Source organism: Onychomys torridus, chromosome 6 (genome assembly GCF_903995425.1).
Source record: "Onychomys torridus chromosome 6, mOncTor1.1, whole genome shotgun sequence".
NCBI classification, from domain to species: domain Eukaryota; kingdom Metazoa; phylum Chordata; class Mammalia; order Rodentia; family Cricetidae; genus Onychomys; species Onychomys torridus.
Window position 1 is genome coordinate 30,911,140 of NC_050448.1, and position 21,787 is coordinate 30,932,926.

The 21,787-nt window shown below is 46.0% G+C and overlaps 1 protein-coding gene across 1 annotated transcript in view; it reads left to right on the forward strand.

Annotated features, from left to right (window-relative positions):
* Mgst2 (microsomal glutathione S-transferase 2) overlaps positions 1-20,523 on the forward strand; it is a 23,373-nt gene extending 2,850 nt beyond the window's left edge. The window contains exons 2-5 of the mRNA XM_036189270.1: positions 680-779; positions 15,569-15,639; positions 19,819-19,900; positions 20,349-20,523. Of these exons, the coding sequence (XP_036045163.1) occupies positions 680-779; positions 15,569-15,639; positions 19,819-19,900; positions 20,349-20,481 (386 nt within the window). The 3' untranslated portion in view covers positions 20,482-20,523. The remainder of the gene's footprint in view (positions 1-679; positions 780-15,568; positions 15,640-19,818; positions 19,901-20,348) is intronic.
* Positions 20,524-21,787: the final 1,264 nt, after the last annotated feature.

Below are 21,787 nucleotides of genomic sequence, written 5' to 3' on the forward strand. Positions count from 1 at the left end.
TCTCCCTTTCCGGATTTTTTCACTCCTCATCCATCACACACGTAGGGTGTCCATTTCCATAGTTTAGCTCCTTAGCCACAGCTAACTGGGAATCAATGCAAAGGACAGGAGCCCATGAAGGGAGCCTTTCCTAAGCCAGCCTCAGCCCTGACTTCCTGTCCAAGGGAAGTATGTTCTGAGTCAGGAGGTAAAGCTCCCCCACAAGTACTCACACCGTGGAGATAGAAGCCACAAACTTGGTGTGAGATTTTTAAAACACCAGTGGATGTTGTGATATTAAAGTGAGACCAAGTCGTGTTTGAGGCAACAATTAAGGACACGGAACTGGGGGAGATAATGGGAAAGGAAATGAGAGATGCCAGGAGGAAATCATAAAGTAAGGAGGAGATGAGGGAGCTGGGAGATAATTCAGGCGGTAAAGAACTTTGCAAACACATGGACTTGAGTTTGATTCCCCAGGATTCGGTAAAAGCAAAACAAAATAAGCTAGGCACAGTGGTGCAGGCTTGCCTTTCTAGTGTTAAGGAGGCAGAGACAGCTAGTTTCCTGGGCTCACTGGCCAGTCTGTTTAATTTGATTGATGATTTCTAGCAGGTCGTCATGGTAGCCAACTGTACTCACACTTTGCTGATGACCAGTGATGGGCCACACTTTAACATAACATTCCTTCTCCTTACAGTGTATTTCACTTTGAGTGTTGGACGAGCGAGATTAAAATACAAGATTGCACCCCCGGCAGTCACAGGGTCCCTGGACTTTGAGAGAATATTTCGTGCTCAGTAAGTAATGCTTCTCACACAAGCAAGTATTGTTTTTAATTAAGTTGCTCTTTACTAATAACGACTTAGGAGTCAGATGCTGGGGTGAAAACCTGCTAGCTCAGAGAGGCCAGGAAGCAACCAACTGACCTTCCTTTTTGGCCAGAGACCCATCTCTCTACTCATCTCAAACCACAAAAAGCCCATGAATCTTTAAGTCTCTCCTACTCCTTCCTGTGCCTCTCTCTATCTGCCTTCCTGGCTCCTCCATACTCTCTATGGCTAATTCCTGCCAACTAGTTGCTGGCTCCAAGCCCTGATCCAAAGTTGATTTTATTAACACAGTTTTGGGAGTTCACAGTGCAGTCAAATATCCAGAAACAGGCAGGCCAGCCACAGACAGACAGATTCTGATTAGGGGAATGAATAATAGAGACGACCCTAAGTTCATTTTCGGTTAGCATCCATGACAAGTCACTGGGTACCAGTCTCAGGTTCCACTGTCACAAAACATACAGTGTATGTTATCTACCCAACTTTAGTATGGGTCTAGTAGGGTTGGTCTGTTTACCCAAAAGGCTGCAGCTTGGGAAGAGTGGTGGTGTCTCTCAAGCATGGTGGCTTGATTAAAGAGACCTCTCCAGCCCCATGAGGGTTCAGTAGATTCAAGTGGAACTAACTATTTCATAATATCTTTTCTTCTTCTGCCAATTTCTTCAAGAACCATTTCCTAAAATCCGAAGCATGTAAGAATGAGCTGTCCTGAGTTACATGAGTTCTCAGTGTTTTTGATCATCTTGTGTTACCTGCCTTTCCAGACACATACAGGATCTTCTTCCAGAAACACTGTGCACTTTCCTATAGAAGTTAGGATAACCTTTATATTTCACCCCAAAGCCTAGTGCTTTGGAAACCATTGCCTTTATCAATGCTTGCTCACTGCTGGGTTCTTTCATTAGTACTTAGGATTTCTCTTAGGTCCATGACTAAGGTTCATCTATTTTTCTTGTATAGTTCTTGTCTCATTTTGGCTATTAAAAAATTGCACCTTGAATTCAGTTCGGTAAGGCAAGACCCTTGGGCTGACAACATGGTTTCTTGGTGACACCCTTGATTTCATAGACTGATCTCTCCCTTGGCTCCCAAAGTGTACTGGGAATGCCCACTAGACAGTTTAAAGTAACATCAAACCATACCAGGAGAAGTCATTCCCATCCTAGCTGTCTTTAAATACTTTTGGTACATCAAGTAGCAAGTATTGGTTTGGTGCCAGTGTGTTTTACACCTAAAAGTAAATGTTTGCTTTATCAGCCTGTGCACAGCCTGGAAACAGAGCAGATGAGTCTCATTACAAGTCACTGTCCCTTGTGCCTGCCAACACTGTGATCTCACTGCTGTTTACTGGTCCACAGTTTCAGGCCTTGCTAGTTTAGGTCCTTTTATGAAAGACTGTCACACTATTCTCTCTTCTTGTCCTGTGGTTGCGTCATTTTGTTGCGTTTAACCTGGAGCCAGTGTTTGTACCATTGTGATGAAGTAAATGATGTTGGGAGTGGAGCTGCATACTATTCTGTGATCATAGTTCCTTCTTGGGCAGGTTTTATTTTTCTTAGGACTAATAGTTGCTTCTTTGCTGCCTTGTTTCATTTTTAATTCTTCGATAGAGTTGAGTTTCTCCTCTGAGCACTTTCAGATGCACTGGCTGTCTGAGAACATCCTTTTCCCACGCTGAGCCAGTCTGCCTGAATCCTTCCCCGATTCTCTACAGCGTAGAGGATGCTCTTTACAGCTACCACACGGCTGTTACTCCGGGTCTTCTGGTCGCCCTCCTAGGATTTTCTTATACTCTCTGTATTTGGATCACCTGCTACCTGGATTTCAATTATTATTTTTTAAAAGATTTATTTATTTATTATGTACATAGAAGAGGGTGCCAGATCTCACTACAGATGGTTGTGAGCCACCACGTGGGTGCTGGGAATTGAACTCAGGACCTCTGGAAGAGCAGTCGGTGCTCTTAACCTCTGAGCCATCTCTCCAGTCCCTGGATTCCAATTATTTTTGCATTGTTTTCATCTCTTATTTTAGTGGAGTGTGTTTGTTAGCTTTCTGTTACAGTGATCCATACACAAGATCAGCAACTTACAGAGAAGAAAGATTGATTTTGGTTCAGTTTTAGATATCTAGATCTGTTGGCTCTCTTGCTTTGGACATGGGTGGTACATACATCATGGTGGGAGCATGTGGGACAAACCCTGCTCACCTTATGGGAGGACACAAGAAAGAAAGAGTCCAGGCCCCACCATCCCCTTCAAGGGTATACCACTGATGGCCCACACCCTCCTACCATGTCCAGTTCCTGAAGATTATACCACCAACTCTGTAACACATGGGCCTGTGGGGGAACTTCAGATTCATGTTAAGACACCATATCCAGAAGCTTACTGAGAGGATCTCAGGTCTGCAGAATTTTAAGGCTTGTCCTGTTTGGATACAGCCTACCCCCAGCCTCACATCAGTGAGGGCCTGGGTAGGTACATATATCCACATTAAAAACCTTACACCTTCAGAATTGTAAGATAATTGCTCCATCACTTTCTCATATCTTTGGATATTGTTGACACTTCTCTTCCAGGCCTTGCTATGTGGTGTGGGGACAGGTGAGAGGCTGTGGGGTGCTCTGCGCCCCACAGACCTCTTCTGCATTACCTCATGCTGAACCCCAGAGCAGGCCTTGTTGTGGTCCAGAAACTCATGTTCTTCTGTCCCAGAGATTAAAAAAACATCCCCACTCACAATTTCGTTTTTTGTGTTTTCGTTCTTTTCTCAAACATGCTAGTTGTTCTTGAGTTGATTCTTTAGTTTTCTTTATCTTAAGTTCTCCTATTTGGGGGCTCTCATTCATTCTGAAGAATTCCCCAAGTGTCTACTTTTTACCAGCTGAACAATTTTCAGAGATAACCATTCCAACTCCAGGAGCTTATTTTCGATTTCTGCTGTTCTCTTACTGCTGTTGATGATGTTAAATCATTATGTCCTTGGGGCTCATGAGCACAATTTGTTCTTTTCCATTTGAGGATTTCATTAATCACTTAAAAAATTCCCTATCATCGTTTCTGTTTAAATAATATTTAACAAATTTTAATACTATCAAACCCTACCAGGTAAGTTCTACCTACTTCAACTTCCCAAGTCCTTATGGTCTTCATGTTCAAATTCTTATCTGTTTAGAACTCTGACTTTCATTTCCCACATTAAGCAAAAATACACATTAGATATTTATGAGTATCTCCATATACTATGGCTTAGCTTGTCAGTGAACAAACCAAGAGCCCTCGCCCTTTTGGAGCATACAGCCAAGAAAGACCAAAGATGGACACCAATGGGATTTCCTTGACAGAGGTTTGTGCTCTGAACACCTGATATGAAAGTCTGGGATGGGATGCAGCCACATGAATCAGGATGGACCACAATTTGAATTAGGGTGGCTGCCATAAGCAAGGCCAGATGAATTACACAGTGGGACCCTGTGACCAAGAGTTGGGGACAGAGCTCAGGGGTGAAGTGATTGCCTTGTGTACAGATTGCCTTGGGTTGCACCACAAAACCACAGCCCCCCAACAAAAGAAAAACCACAAAAGAGACTAAACAAGCCCCCAAACAAACCAACCGCAACCACTGGTTGATAGAAAACTAGTAATCGGCATGTGTGGCAGCTGAAGGTGGGGCCAGAGATGGGTTCATGCTCTTGGAGTCACAAACTGTTTACAAAGTCACCTTCGGGCGAGATCTCGGCTGCCCTCATGGAGAGCTGCATCTGGGTGTGGGAGGCTTCCTGCAGGGTAGAGCCGAGGGCCACTTCTGGGTTCTCTTTCATCCTCACTGGTTCCTCCCATTGACTCTCAAGTTCCTGTCTTCCCCCTCCCCATCTGTAACTGGGCTCCTTCCATCCTAGTAATAAAGTTGGACACCATTTCCAAATGTTTCTCTGAAGATGTTGTTTATAAAAGAAGTACACAAGCTCACTTCCTTTGTCAGATCTTAATTTGTTTGTTTGCTTAACCACAGTGGAACAGACACAGGGTTAAAAAAAAATGCTCACAGCCAGGAGTGGTGGTGCATGCCTTTAGTTCCAGCACCCCGGAAGCAGAGGCGGGCAGATCTCTGAGTTCAAGGCCAGCCTGGTCTACAGAGTGAGTTCCAGGACAGCCAGGATTATACAGAGAAACTCTGTCTCAAAAACCCAAAACCCAAAACCCTAACTAACCCAAAACTAAACCAAACCAAACCACAACAACATCCCTCAAAACAAAACCAAAACAAGAACCCTAAAACCAAAGCCTCATACTATCAAGGGGGATTTGGAGCCAAGAGGCAGCTTGATGGAGGGCAATGGGGCAGTCATAGCCCATTGCCTGTATTTCTTCTTGGACTTTCTATATGGCACTAGTCAAGTTCTTGCCTTGAATTCTAAGGTTCAGGACAAGTCTGGCTAGTTCAGATTCTATTTGTCAGGAGCATGGCATGTAGACTTTATGTGAGGTGCCCGACAGAACTCCTGGGGCTTACCAAGTCTTCAAAAAGCCAACTTGGCTATTTGTCTCTTCCACAGTGACTTCCTTGAGTTCCGAGGAAGGAACACACTCTGGTCCTTCCTGTCCTGGGCTGAAGCATGGGATCTCGTTAGGTGTCGTTGACTTTCACAGAAACACCGCTGTTCCCTGCGCTTCTCTCTACCACACAGCCCTCAGCATGGCCAGAGTGCCCAAAGGCATTGCTCAGTCTTTCTCTGGTTAGAAATCACACCACACCAGCATCTTCAACATCCTCTGAGTGCGGCTTCAGTGCGTCTCATGCAGCAGGCCTCTTCAGGCTGGGAACATCAGCAGAGATGGCCGTGACGGTGTCCTGGTATACCAGGGTTGCTGGGCAGACTTCCTTCCCTGAGTCCTTTCCCCTCCATCCAGGGAGAAGCCTTGGAGATGGCTAGAGTCTTTCCCGTGTCACAATACAAATTTTAAAAATCGTAAGAACAGCAGCCACAATTTTACCCAGGATCATTTTTTAATGTTATTGCTAAAACTTAAAAATTCTATCCTAATTCAAATGCCTTGGCAGCTTTAGATTGAAGGCTTTGGTAAAGTCTAGAAAATTGGTCCAAATGGTAAATTGATAATGTTGCAGTTTCAACATACTTCCTGGGTCAGAAAGGTGGCTCAGTGGGTAAAGGCCTAAGTTTGATTCCCAGGATCCACAAGATGGAAGCCAGGAACTGATGCCTGCTGAATGTCCTCTGACTATCACATGCCCACAGGCCTGTGGACCGACACATACACATAGATACTCAGACACACAGACACACACAGACACACACACACACACACACACACACACACACACACACACACACAATGAGAAAGAGTCAATGCTTTCCCTTCGAGTCTGTCTTTACAGGGAAGGGAGAGATGAACAACTGACCAGTCAGTCCTTCCCCATGTTGGAGCCACACTATGAAATACCCTCTCTATTTTTCTTGGGGTTGGGGAAATAAGCTCCAATATTGCAGTTTATTTTCTCAAAAACTAAAAAAAAATTCTTTGGTTGTTTCTGTTAGACAGAAAATTTTATTGTAATGTATAAGCCTGGATCCCAAAGTGCAAACACTGCCAGTCTAATGGACCACAGTGGTTTTGTTGGTGTTGGGGCAGCTCTGCTCTCTGTTTAATGCTGAGCACTTGAGTTCCAGACCCTAATTAACCTTCACACACACAAACCGGCTTGTCATGAATCCAGCTACTCCAGCAATATTAGCCTATGTTTCCTCTGCTGTAGTTTGTATCTGTTGTTTATTCTGTGTGTGTGTGTGTGTGTGTTTGTGTGTGTGTGTGTGTGTGTGTGTGTGTGTGTGTGTGTTCTTTCCTACCCTGGGGATTGAACTCAGACTTTGGCAGCGAGCACTTTAACTCACTGAGCCTTCTTACAGACCATGCAGTTTTTATCTTTTTTTAAAAAATATTTCATTGACTCTATGTTTTTGTTTTAAAGCAGGATCTCATTATGCAGTCCACACATGTGCACACACGGGGGTAGGGGAGGCCATCAGGTGTCCTGCTCTATCATGCTCCACTTTACTCCTTTAAGACAGAGCATTTCACTGATCCCAGACCTAGGCTGGCAGCCAGCAAGCCCCCAGTAGACCATGTCTGTCCTTTACAGAGCTGGACATTAAGGTGTGCACACAGCCACAGCTGCACCATCTCTCTGACCTGAGCGTTTCTGGGGAAGCTCACAATCCAGGGTATTAGCTGGAAGCCCTACAATGCCCTTCATCCATTGAGTTATATGAAGAGGATGCCCAAGATACTGAATGACTCAATGGTGAGTTGAGTGACAGGCAGGGGGATCTGCAGAGCTGTAAGTCTTGGACCTTCATGTGGTCATCCTCCTTCAGCAGCTCAGTTGCTGGCTGCCACCAGGGTCCATCTCCTGCTGTATTCCCATCGGGGACTTCCCCTAGAAGGAACAATTTAACTAGTTAAGTTAATTAATTGAGGTTTTCACTGTGTAGCTCATTTTGACTTGAAATTCCTGTTTCAGCCTTCTCGGTTCCTGGATCACCAGAAAGCCCATCCTAGAAGGAGCAAGTTAGATAGGTATCTGCTTATACATGACCTCCAATAGTCACTTTCTCAACCAGCGGTCTTCTCTGGACCTTCTTGCTTTCCAAAGTTCACAGACCAGGGAGACACCTGTGAGCTCGCAACTGCTGAGTCAAAGTGAGTCAGCAGAACAGACACGGGAGAAAGGAAGCAGAGAAAGAACTTGGGAAGAGGAAAGGTTTTAAAAGCCTCCTTCAAATGCCTGGCCTCTTCTTATTTTCAAAGCTTTCTTACCATGAGCACGGGGCTAGGAAGGTTCTAGGGCTGGCCAGCTTTTCCCTTTTGAGAATGTCACCCTCCCCAGCTTTTCGGAATGAAGTTGTTGAATACTGAGTTTGTGTTGTATGTGCAGGAATCTATCAACTCAAAGAGGTGCTGAGAAAAATTTCACACCAGAGGCTTCCCTTGCACCAAGAGGGTTACCCAAGTGGTGCAGTTTTTGAGAATGATGGGACCTTTTTTTGGCCCAAGTGGCATGACCTAGGGCCTTAGGGCGTCTTAGTTATTTTTCTACCGCTGTGATAAAACATCAGGATCAAGGCAACTTATAGAGGAAAGGCTTTACTGGGGCTAATGATTCCAGAGGCTTAGAGCCCATAACCATCATGGTGGGGATCATGGCAGCAGGCAGGCAGGCATGGCGCTGGAGCAGTAGCTGAGAGCTTGCTTGCGGTCTTGATCCACAAGTAGGATGCAAAGAAAGCTAACTGGCCTGGCATGGGCTTTTGAAACCTCAACCCCCGCCACCACCACCTCAGTGACACTCCTCCAACAAGACCACACCTCCTAATTCTTCCTAAATAGTTCCACCAACTAAGGACCAAGCATTCAAACAGATGAGCCTAGGGGGGCTGTTCTATTCAAACCACCACAGTGGCTGTTGGAAAGTCAGTGGTCACTGTAAGTCAACCTGAGACAGTGGTTCTTGAGTTCCTTGTTTCACACAGATGAAGATTAAAAAGTGAACATGGGTGGGGGTTAGCAAATCGAAGTGAGCTTTACTGAAGGTCACTAAGGGAAAAGTGAGAAAAATTCCTGAGAGTGGAAGGTTCCTGAAAGTTCCCAGAGAGGAAAAAAGAGATCATCAAATCATTTTATGTAGGAGTTTTTATAGGACTTACTGCAAAAATGAGACAATGATCAATGTAATTTCTTTTGCAATTGGTTAGTTTTCTGGGCTATCATGGGCAGAGCCAACAGCCCCCCACCTCCATGCATGCCCCCTGACCCAACCAGGGAGATGATAATACTGTTTGCTCACTGCCCACCCAGTTAAGGGCGGCAGAAATCCTTCCTTTGTCCATCTCTGACTTACCCTTTATTAGCTGCCGACCTTGACTGTGATCGCCTTTAGCCTGCTGGCCATGGACCTTGCAGGTGTCCTGGCGGCTGTTAATTAAACCATGCTGTCTTTGTGCTCGTGTATTTTCACGAGCGCCTTGATTCACAGCTGCCAAGATGGATCTGCTGTCTTTCTTCTTGCTGGGCGGGGCTGCAATCTTGCGTGTGGGGTGGTCTGGGGGTGGTATCCTTTCTAGACTAGGTGGACCTTTCTCGTTAGAAGCCATTCTTACCCACAATTCACTTTGTTATGCGCAAGGGCAGCCGTGCCTTGCATATGTTCTCCAAGGAACAGGGTGGGGTTGGGGCTTCAGAGGAGCCCGCCTGCTGACAGGCTCAGAGCCTGTCCTTGCTCTCATCTGATCTTCTTGGCTGTCTCTTGGTTGCTAGCCATCTTGTTTATTTTCCCCAGGGTCCCTGACTTAACTGTTTTAAGCCTAACCTTCCTATTATCCCTGTGTCTGTTCTCTCTTTCCACCGTAATATTTGTTATCAAAACCAGCTTCTCACTATAGGTTCTTTTCTCTTACTACTTACAGTGAGCTAGCTCCTGCCTCTAAGTAACCTACTTCTAGTTATATTTATTCTTAGAATCCCACCTTTTTTTGTTCTCTGTGTTCTATAACACATACAACATTGTTTTCTAGTTGAGTGTCCCACATTCTCAGAGGTTTAACACAATGGAAGTTTATGTCTTGGTCCCCTGATCTCTCTGGGTGTCCCTGTGGGGGTGACTTTGGCATAGTCACAGAGGTCCAGGCTCCTCCACCCAGGTCCTCGGCCCTCTTTCTGCCTGTGGCTATAAAAGGGGAATGTGATATAACAATGACTTAACCAGGTGGCTCAGAGGTGACATATTTAACTTCTCCTACTTTCCAATGGTAAAAGAAGGCTGGGGTCCTTGGGTCCTGATAGAGCCTCAGCAGCATTTGGATGGAGGACACTCATGCGTGTTCTTTCATGGGGCTTGCACTATGATCGGAAAGGTGTGGAGACTCGTGTTTTGGAAATGACCAGGTTTGGAACTGCAGAGCCACAATTTGATACCCTCCCCCCAACTCCAAACACGATCAAGGCTTTGTAATCTACTTATTAAGGCAAGGTCCCCCACGGTACTTGGATCAGAGGGGCTCCCAGCTCCCAGCTCTTAGACCCAGCTCTTAGATTCAGGGGCCACATGTCTACATGTCCAGCGACCCAGGCTCCCTGACAACGGGGCAATGGGGGCTTTCAGCAATGTTAACTGCCCAGTGTCAGTCTCTACCAGAGTATCCCTGAGGATGATGTGAGTGCATGCATCCTGCCAGAAAGAGAGACAGACTCATTTGGATGTTTCCACAGTGACAGAAGGTACTGGACAATGAACTCACAAGCGCCATCCTTTTGTGGGCTGCTATTTGCCAAGCAGTTCTGATTTTGCCTTCTTAGCTGGCCATTGGCAACAGCAAGTTCTTTACTTCAATGTTAATTACGATTATTAACTTGGAGATCACACATTATAGCATACATCCTACAGATAATTATAAAAAGGTTAGGAAGACCACAGAGTTCCTGGAGGCTTTGCTGGAGGCAGAGAGCTAACACAGAGGCAAAGAGAGTTGCTATATGTGATCAGATGTGACATCAGGGAACCCAGTTGGGTGGCTGCTGAAGGTATGCAGAGTCCTGCCACAGAGGGTCACATGGCTGAGCCCCAAAGGGGTAGGATGCTAAGGTGACACACAGGCCTGACTACAGCAATTTGAGTGAGCATGGACTGCTTGAGGCAATGGGGGTCACACCCAGCTGAAGTCCAGGGTGTCTCAGAGTTCTGTGCTTGTGGGTCCCTAGATTCACAGAGCGGTTGGTTGGATAACTAACTGGTGGGCGGAGCTAGGTGTCCTTCTTTTATGGGGTCCAGGTGAGGGTGTTACATCTTTCATTGGTCTAGTGTGATTGACAAGTCTTGAGCCTGTGATACACTCCTGCTTTGACAAACTTAAAAGTGCTACCTTTGAACTCATAGGTTGAATTTGCTCTCAGTCTGTGCTCCATGGGTGGAGCTGGAGAACTGGTGGTGTCTGTGGGTGGACCCAGAACTATTTTCCTGGGCATGTGCATTCAACATGGAGCCAAAGGCTGCTTGCAAGCTGGAATTACCCTGGGCAAGACACAGCCTGCAGCCGCGGCTCCATTGCGCGGAGACACACAGAGCCCATATAATCATCACAATGCCCAGTGGTTTCAGTTTTTCTCACGCTCTTCCCATTTTCTCCCTTAAGCCCCATGTATCTTAAAATATTTTGACACCAGACAAACCAGGGCAGTGTACCCGGGTCTTTACTGGTTTCAGAACTTAAAGTTCCACACTCTTTTATAAAGTATCGCAAGTGCAGGCCAAGCAGGACACTTGCTCCCCCTACTGGCCCTCAAGTGGAGACCTTTTTAGGTTCTCTCCCTGGTGTGGAATTTGATGCCCTTGGTGACATCTGCTTAAGACAATAAAAGGCCCCCTCCCCTGTATTTCTACTGGGTCGTCAATGTGCAAAGAACTCAGGGTTATTGCACAGTGGGGTCTGTGATCAGAAAATGACTCAACACAGCCCACTTTTTTCCTATGTGGACATGCAGGGGAGAGGGTAGTATACCAGCAGTATAGGAGTTTTCAGTATTCGGTTCCCTTAACTTGAAAGTATCTGCTGACAGTTTACAGTGGTGGTTACCATGAGTCACACCACGCTTTATCATCATGCCGTGGGAGCTTTCAGGGTCTCAGAGGTGCTGCTGGTGGGAGAAAGGAACCTCTGATCATGAGCAGATAGAACGGGACTCCAGGTGTTTCAAGGTAAAGCAATACTACCAAGGCAGACAGCAGCAGTTAGCAGGGACCCCAGCCTGCAGTCAGAGAAGTATTTCCAGTGTCTGAAAGACAGTATGGGAAACGGATGAAGACGCGCGTATGATGGCACTTCCTTGTAAGTGTCTGGATTTGAAAACACTTAGGAGACACACCTCTGAGCTTGTTTGAAGCTGTTTCCCAAGAGGTCTAACTGAGGGGGGCGGACCCGCCCTGGATGTGCATGGCACCATCCCATGGGCTGTGGTCCAGACTAAATTAAAGGCAAATAAGGAAGACGCCAGCTGAGTAAGGAGTATTCATCTCTCTTTGCTTGTTGGCCGGGAAGGCGATATGACCAGCTGCCCCATGGCTGTCACCAGGCTTTCCCTGCTGTGGCAGACTGTCCCCTTGAACTGTGAGATGAAACAAGTCCTTCCTTCCTTCCTTCCTTCCTTCCTTCCTTCCTTCCTTCCTTCCTTCCTTCAGTTGCTTTTGTCAGACACTTCATCATGGCTACGAGGAAAGTCAATGACACACAGCATTTTTGAGGAACCCAGGCTTGAGGCATGTCTGCAAAGGACATGGAGTTGGGGGAGTTCAGGAGTGACTCCTGTTTGTAAAGGGACAAGGGACCCATTCCTTGGGGGATAAAGATGCAGAATATAGAGTCACCTGCTCTAGGACTCTAGGCTTTTCCTTTCCGTGACCACACACGGAGCTTCAGTCAACTCTTGCCTGATCTCAATGGCCTCTAACTACCCTTTGCTCACCCTGTATCTTAGCACCCACACTTCCATCTTCTTGATTACTTCTGGAAGTTGCGGTGTTCCCAGTGACCCAGCCAAAGCTTCAATCAGCTAAACGGTGGGCCTCAGTGCACGTGGTACTCTCTTTGGGTTCTGGAGCATTGTCCACACCTGGGCGTCCTGGCTAGGGAGAGAACCTCAACTGAGAAAATGCCTCCCTAAGATCGGGCTGTAGGCAAGGCTGTAAGGCATTTAGTGATCAATGGGGGAGGGCCCAGCATGTTGTGAGTGATGCCATCCCTGGGCTGGTGGTCTTGGGTTCCATGAGAAAGCAGGCTGAGCAAGCCGTGGGAGCAAGCTAGTAAGCAGCACCCCTCCATGGCCTCTGCATCAGCTCCTGCCTCCAGGCTCCTGCCCTGTGTGAGCTCCTGTCCTGACTTCCTCCATTGATGAACAGCAATGCTGAAGTGTAAGCCGAATAAACCCTTCCCTCCCCAACTTGCTCTTTGGTCCTGGTGTTTTTGTCGCAGTAATAGAAACCCTGACTAAGACACTGGGCCAAATCCTGGGACTGCTCTGGGTGCGGCAGTGGGAGGAACTGAGGTTCAGGGTCCTCTCTCCAACTGTGCCTTGTCACCTGAGGCCTGGTACTGCTGGTGTCTGGAGTTTCACTAAGCCCTTCACAAAGGTCATCCATCCACACCCAAGCTGTTCTCCGCTGAGGAGTTCTCCAGCTTGAGCAGCAGCAGGGAAAGACCCACAACAGCCCCTCCATTCTCATTTCCCTTTTCTTCTAAGGGGCTTTCTTCCTCTTTTCAGGCAAGGGCACAAAAGCACATTAGCATGTCAGCCTCTGTGGACAGACCCCGAAGAGACCACAGGCTCCCAGACTGTTCTTTGTGGAACTGGGGTGTGGCTAGGAGGCTCTCTGTAGTATCCCTCCTCCTCAGATGTGACACCAAGGTCATTAATTCACTGCAAACAAAGTCCTGCAAATAGTCTTTTGTGAATGATGCTTCTGAAGTGTTTAAAATGTCACAGCCAATATATATAGAAGATGTGGAAAAACTCATCGGGAGTAATTTAGGGTGTATCATGAAACCTAATAAAGGACAGTGCAATGGTGGGATGTTTCCAAAAAGGGCCCGGAAGTCGCACTGACTGTGGAAAAGGCTAGAACCCTCCCGTACTGTTCTCTTTTGTTCCCTGGAAAAGATTGTATGGATCAAGCCAAGGAAAGGAAAATGCTGAGAAACAGGTTCTTATTTTTAGCTAGCGGTCATTATTCTTCCTACGGAAATGTAGAAGTATCTTTCCACTTAACCTATCATAGCTACTTACAAACTTACGAAACCATCAGAAGGAAAATCATGCCAAGGATGCAGAGAAAGAAACATCTTAGTCATTTCTCCGTGTGCCAGAGGGCTGCTCCTCTGGCTTGTGCTAAGCTCCATGGGAGAGCTTCCTTGGGCCACTCAGGGCCTTTCAGGCCTTAAAGAAATGAAGAGACGAGGGAAAAGAAAAGGGTTTCTACAGTAGAACCATTCATCTCCCATTTCCAGGCCCCTGGAGAGAGAAAGGGGGGCCTCATTGCTTCAGTTGGCGAGGTTAGGACTTCCCACCTGCGCTTCAGGATTCTGCGGCAGCCATGGCTGGTCTGTGCAGATTTGTCAACTGTTCACTTTTCTCATTTCCATAGAAACATCCCAACTCTCTCTCTCTCTCTCTCTCTCTCTCTCTCTCTCTCTCTCTCTCTCTCCCCCTCTCCCCCCCCCCTCTCTCTCTCTTTCTCTTGAGACAGAGTTCCTCAGTGTAGCTTTGGAACCTGTCCTGGATCTCACTCTATAGACCAGCCTGGCCTCGAACTCACCGAGATCTGCCTGGCTCTGCCTCCCGAGTGCTGGGATTACAGACATGCACCACCACCACCCAGCAACATCCCAACTCTTAAAAAAACTTTGATTATTATTCTTATTTATGTGTATGTGCGGTCTGTGTATACATGCACATGTGTATGGGTGCCTACAGGGGCAGGAAGAGGGCACTGAGTGTCCTGGATCTAGAGTTACAGGTGGTTATGAGCCACTTGACATGGCTGTTGGGAACTGAACTCAGGTCCTCTTCTCCAGCGACAGCTTCCCCCCACCCCCACCATGTTTGTAGTTTTCATTTTGAGACAAGGTCTCACTAAGTTGCTCAGGGTGGCCTTGGACTCACTCTGTAGCCCAGGCAGGACTTGAATGTAGAAATCTGCTTCAGCTTCCCAAATAGCTGAGATGACAGGCATGTATCACCTGGTTCAGAAATCACACATTATTGTTACATGGCTTCAAGCGATGTTAAAATGACTACTGAGAACTCTGTGCTCTCTGGTTGCACTCTCTGTTAATAAGACTGAGCTAACCTTACACCTATTGCAGCTCATCTTCCTCCTTCTCTGCTAGGTACAGATGAGTTAATTGTAGCTCCTGGAGAACTATTCCCTTGTGCTTAAAATTGTATCAGAATTTCCATCTGAGCTTCCCACATGTAGAGTCAGTTTGGTGCTGCTGTCTACTAAATTTTAATTTTTACTTTGAGTCTATGATTGTTTTGCCTGCATGTATATCTGTGCAGCACTTGTGTTCCTGGGGTCCTCTGAGGCCAGAAGTTACAGATGGTTGTGAACTGCCATGTGGGTGCTGGGAAATGAACTCGGGTCCTCTGCAAGACCTGTCAGTGATCTTCAAAGCATGTCAGTCAACTGGCTCTTGGGTCTTACCTTCCTACTCCATAGAATGAGAATTAAATGTGTCATTTCTTTACTTCAGAAGGTTTCAGGGGAATTATTTAAAGACCACCTGAATGTTCTGAGTGACTGAAGTTGAAAGTTATGGGTATCAGGGAATTTTAAAGCAGAAATCTGTTTAATAGGAATCAAGTAGCCTCTTGAGTCACTCAGATAAGGCACAGAATGGCATTTAGGCTCTGGAGGCCTGTCTTCTAGAAAGGAGCCATGACTTCCTCCACTAGTAACAATCCGTGTGTAGGAGAATGAATTTTGGCCCAGCACTGCAGTATGAGCAAGGTTGAAGGTTCACCTTGAAAGATTCTTTTTACGTGGAAGGATCCTTTAACTTCTTATGGAAGTTCTTGTATTATTTTTGTTAGAACAGATTGAATGCTCAACTGCAGATGGAAAGTCAATACATTAGTGTATGTTTCTCCATGAATTAAACTTTGTCTTTATTTTTTTTCTCCCTGCAGACAAAACTCTTTGGAGTTTTATTCTGTATTCCTCATAACACTGTGGATGGCTGGATGGTATTTCAATCAAGGTAACTATAAGAATACATCAACTCATTCCAAAGATGAGTGTGGGGTTTAAACCCGATTAAGGGGCAGATAGATGGCCACATAGCTACTGATGCTGGAAATGACTTTAAATATAAGAAGCAATGCCTGTGTACATCCAAGTTATAAGTGTGCTAACATGGCTTCAATGTGATTTAGTTCAATAGTTAAAAAATAAACCCGAACACTAGCAGTCGGATATAGTGGTAAATACCTGAGATTCCAGCACTCAGAATCTAGAGGCAGAGCTGCACAGTGAGACTCCGGCTCAAAAAGCAGGGGTTACAGCTAACCTGGGCTCAAAGGGGCTCACAGAGACTGAATCAACAACCTGGGAGCCTGCAGGGAACTGACCTAGGCACTCTGCATACACATGACTATTGCGTACCTTGGTCTTTGTGTGAGACTCTAACATTGAGAACAAGGCTGTCTCTGCCTCTGCTGCCTGCTCTTTGGACCCATTCTTCCTACTGTGTTACCTTATCCAGCTTAATACAAGAGGAGGGCCCAGCTTCACTGCAACTTGATATACTGTGGCTGGCTGAAACCCATGGGAGTCCCACCTGTACCTGAAGAGAAACAGCGAAGGAGGAGTGGATGGGGTAGTGTTGGGGGAGGAACTGGGGAGAGGAGAGGGAGAGGAAACTTTGATTGGGATGTAAAAACGGCAGCAACAACAACCACAACAAAGTAAGGGTTAATGTAGCTCAGTGGAAGAATTCTTGCTTGGCATGTACAAAGCCAAGAGTTTGGATCCGAACATCCTCCTACTTCCCAGCATAAACGTCTTGGATGAAATAGGGTTCATATATATGGCTGTAGACCATACACAACTAGAAATAAACTATATGCTAGATACTCAAGGATAAAAGTGACACGAACCTTGTCTTCAAATCTAATAATCTAATTTAACCGAAGGATTGGAACACAGAAAGCAATTCACTCTCACAACAGCAATATTTATGGAACAGTTACTGTGTGCCAGGTCATTTTCTGAAGCTCATAGATGTGGAGGATTTAAAACTTTCATATGAAACAGGGCCAAGAATTGATTCCCATTTTACATATGAGGAAACTGAGTCACACAAATGTTAGGTTGTCCAACCTGATATTCACCAATATGGAGAAAATCTTCCACTCAAAGGCAGAGCAGGTCTAGTGATACTTGTCCCAGGGGTACAGAAGGATGTGGTACTGCACTTTGAATGCAGCAAATCTGCAAGCAGGCCCCTCTGTTTGGCTGAAGCTTCCTTGGTGAGCTGAAGGCTTCAGGTATCCACATATTTGGGGGTTGGACCTGTATGGACACCCTAGCTAGGGAAATAGGATCCCCTTTGATTTCTGGTAACCGTCATGGCCTCATTTGGGCATGCATTTGATTGCTAAGATTTAAATAAACTAAAACCCAGCTGCTTCCAGGGAACCTTCATCAGTCTCTTTCTTGTAGTTTTTACTGTCAACCGAGGAATTTCAGATACAATGACCTTTAGAGAATGACTTTTAAACTTTACTCAACTCATCCTTTTGTTCCTTAATGGCACTAGAGAAAGTGGCTGTTCCTTTTCATCTGAGGGCATATTAACAACTAATAAGGGAAGTGCCTTTAGATAACGGAAGCCTGTCTCTGTTACTTGACCCCTCGGCTTTTCCCATGATGGGCTGAATGAGGCCGATCGCCTAGCAGAAAAGGGTTATTGGGTATCATCATTCTTTTCTCTCCCAAAGTAAGTTGCCTACTAAGCTGCCTCTGGCTGCTCAGTAGGTTGGGATAGTAATTCTCAACAGAGAGCATGCCCAGAATCTTAACATCCTCAGGGGCCAGGCAGCTCTTCTGGGTCCTTGTTTCCATCCTTTGGTGCCTCCTCCCTCAACAGTACCCTCCGGAGCCCTTTCTAAGACGACAACACTACACTCCTCCAGTTCCCTTCTGGCCCACATTGCCTCTCATCTTTTTCACACTTTCAAGCCTGCAATTTTCCTGTCTCTGTCTCTTGTCTTCTGTATTGATAGAATAAAATGGGGTCAGGGGCTGGTGAGATGACTCAGTCCTTAGAGTGCCAGCTATAAAGACTTGACTTCTGACCCCAGAATCCACACAGAGAGCCCGGCACCGGAGCACATGCATCCGTAACCCAGCAGCCAGAAGGGAGGAGGGAGGCAGGCTCGAACCAGTGAGCTCCAAGCTTAATGAGAGACCCTGGCTCAAAATAAAAGAGCGGTAGGGATAGTGCCTGGGGATGATACCTGACATCAATCTCTGGCTTCAATATGTACGTGCATGGAAACACTTCCACATGCACACATGCTTCCATGAACATGCACATCATGCAACACACACACACACACACACACACACACACACACACCTATCATACAAGGGAGCAGTTATGGGTAGACAAGAAGGTTTTTTTCTCCTCATTTTATCTTCTTGGGGCACTGAGGATTGAACGCAAGGAACCAAACATGCCGGCCAAGCACTCTACTGAGCTGCAGCCCCAGATGTAGAATAATAACTTCAGCAAGGCAGGCAACTGTGAATCAAATCCTTAGAAAACACCTGGCATATACAGGAAATTTAAAAAAAGTCTTGGTGACCAAGTAAAATAGTGAATTTAATGTAACAGCATGTTACAGTCCCAGACAGAGGCTCTAGACACTCAGTTTGCATCTGTGTGGTGCTGAGGAAGGGGCCTCATTTCAAGAAGATATCGATATTTGACTGGTCAGGATGCTGGCAACATCAATATTGTGCATGGTGTATTTTGGGGATAAAACTTACGTGTGGTAAAACTTAAAGATCTTAGGTGTTCAATGCAGTTTAACACTGGTATGAATCAATTCCCTATCAAGGTACGTAACATGGCCACCACTCAAGAAGTCAAGTCTTGCCGCTGTACCCATTCATTCTTGTTCCTCTCACGGCTCTGATTTTTCCAGTTTGGTTTTTCCCATTCTTGAACTTCACGTGATGGGAATAATGTAGTCTCTACTGAGGTGTGATGCATCAGTCCACGGCAAAGTGCTACTGAGATTCGCCATGCCCCTTCATTTCTTTTCATTCACTGGGAGTGGTAGTGCACTGACTGGCCACAGTGTCTGCTTATCAAGTCTCCCGATGACAAACTTCCAGACTATTCCGTCTTTTGGTTACTAGGAATACATAGTTCATAATTGTGACGACTAATCAGTTTTCATGAATGTTCTTGAATGGGTCTTTTTCAAAGCACATGTGCCTTCCTGTTTCTTGAGTAAATACATAGGAATAGAATTGTTGGGCTAAATGATATTTTACTTTCATATGAAGAAGCTTCCAGAACTTCCCCCCAATTAGCTGTGTGATTTTGCATCCTGCCAATGATGGGGGTTGATTGCAGTTATCCTATATTCTCACCATGTTACATTGTGGGTCTTAAAAGGCTAGCCATTCCTCTGGGCATGGTGGCCACGCCTTTACTCCCAGCACTCAAGGAGGCAGAGACTGGTGGATCTATGAGTTCAAGGCCAGTCTTCTCTACAAAGTGAGTTCCAGGACAGCCAAGGCCATTATGCAGAGAAACCATGTCTTGAAAACCAAACAAACAACCAAACAACCAACCAAACCAAAATAAACAAACAAATAAATAAATAAAATAATTAAAAATTCTAACCATTCTACTAGGTACTTGAAGGTAACATCTCACTGTCGTCTAAAAACATTTAAAATGGATGATTTTTTACTTATTATCATTACTTGTGTGTGTGTGCATGCTCTACGCACGTTGGTGTGTGTGTGCCACAGAGCCCACATGGAGCTCACAGAACATCGCTGTGGAATCTGCTCTCTTCCTTCTCTCCTGAGTCCTGGAGCTTGACCTCAGCAGCAAGCTAGCCCCCTACCCACTGAGCCACTGGCTCTCGTTGCAGCTTGTAATTAGCAGTTTGCTGACCTCGAATTGGGTCGAAACGTTTTTTCATGCGATTTATTTATCTACTTGTGTGAACTGTGTATTCAAATATTTCACTTATTTAGAAAAGTTGCTTTTCTTTTATTATTATAAGGATTATTTATTCTGGGCACATATATTTTGTCAGGAAAATATCCTTAAACTAGTTCCTCAGTCTCCACACCTTATTTTGAGAAATGTTCATTAAATTCTATACATTTTATTTTATTGCTTGCCCAGTTTTGGCGACCTGTCTGGGTCTCGTGTACATATACGCCCGTCACAAGTACTTCTGGGGCTATGCAGAAGCTGCTGACAGACGGTAAGGAGAACCAACTTAACGGCGTGTTTGTGCAAGGTACAGCAGATATGTTTTCTGTTCCTGAGAGGATTAGGAACACTTGGGAGTATTGGTGACCAAAGTGACCCACATTGCTTGAGGCCAGTCTTGCCAAACCACACGATTAAGCAGGAGATGAGGAAAAACAAGCAAACAAGCAAACAAAAACACCAAAGTATGAATCTGCTTATTGCACAAGAACTGCAAATCCTAGCAAGAATTCTGCATTGTTTCTAGAATGTTTAGGTGGGGGAGCTGGGCAGGGGGAGCTGGTTGACCTCGGGGGCTTGGCAGTCCCTTTACTTTTCATGATGAGCTAAATATTTCAAATGGTCTGTTGTCGAAGTGCTGAGCAGTTCCAACAATGAGCAGCCATTACCGGGCCCCCAGAGTCCTGATGGCACCTCCCTGCCTCATGCTCACCCTGCAGGATCACTGGTTTCAGGCTGAGCGCGGGGACTTTGACCTTGCTGGCCGCTCTAGCTGTCCTAGGGATAGGAAGCCGATTCCTGGATGAGTACCTGGACCTCCATGTTGTCAAGAAACTGAGGCATCGCTTCTGAGGTTTCCTCTTCCCCCCCATGCCTATTGAGGCTGTCACCACTCTGAAGACAATGTGATGTCACATATTAAATAAAACTCTTAAAACTTTTCATTTGTTTGTCTTGCCGTGGCTTTGTGGAAACACCCCTTTTACTGGCCCTGCTTAAGAAGTGCACTTCCTGGTGTGGGCTCTCCAACACCGTTGTTGCATCTGTGCTGGGCTCTGGCTTTAGAATGCACCTTGAAGGTGTGACTGTTTCCGTCACAAGGAAGCTGGACCCACATGCAGGCATTTAAGTGGATCATCACTACAGCTGCTGCTGACACAGCTTCGGTCCTGATGAAGAGTTCCAGGCAGAAGCAGCTCAGGCGGATGGGCCCTTGGCACTGGCTACGGCAGAGCAACAAATGTCAGGAGTGAGAGATGTCAAACACACGAGATAGCGAGAGATGAGAGTCACCGACGAACCACACGAGACAAATGCAGCTGTGAAGGCGTATTTCATAAAGAACGGGGGAGGGGGGCATCATTTTAAGGATCCACCAGGGACCTTGGCATTCATGCCCCTTGGCAGAGGGAGGTGGGTCCTGTGACATGGTAGAACCTGACCTGACTTCCACGGCACATCTCTATCTTGTGAGACTTGTGCCCTAATTGAGGACATAGTGGAAGCCGAGCGGCTGTTCTGTCTTGATGTGCAGTCACTACCTGGCGTCATTCTTCTGAGAGCCAGGAGTGATCCCAGCTTACAGCCTCAAAGACCTTAGGAAAAGAGGGCCTAGGCTTCTCCACTAGGCGGAGTCCTCTCCTGCTGGGTCTCCGCACCCTCCTGATGCCCGTTACTGTACTAGAATATGGATAATAGACAAGGAAATAAGAAATAACGGTGCTTCCAGCATAGCAGGAGGAGCTAGCAACTTCCTGGACAGCAGTGGACCCCCCAAGGCACAGTGGTAAGGCACTGGCTTGAAAGGGGGATATTTGGACTTAAGGCCCATTCCTCCATTGCTAGGTGACTGACTGTGGACGAGGTTCTCGTCATGGGAAATTGTATGGCAGAAACTGAGCATTCCAGGACCACGAGACCATTGTCTGTCCTGCCATCTGCTAGGGCACAGATATGACCCCAGCACTCTGTAGCTCTGACCTTCATTTTCTCTCAGGAAAACAGGGCTAATCCTTAAAAATGCCAAGCTAAGTATAATTTTTTTTAAGCCCTACATCGTATTTACTGCACTCACATGTCATTTGGAAGAAGAACTTTCCAAATTTTTAATATCTCAAAATAACCTCTATTTTGTATTTAGTTTGATCATGCTCATGCA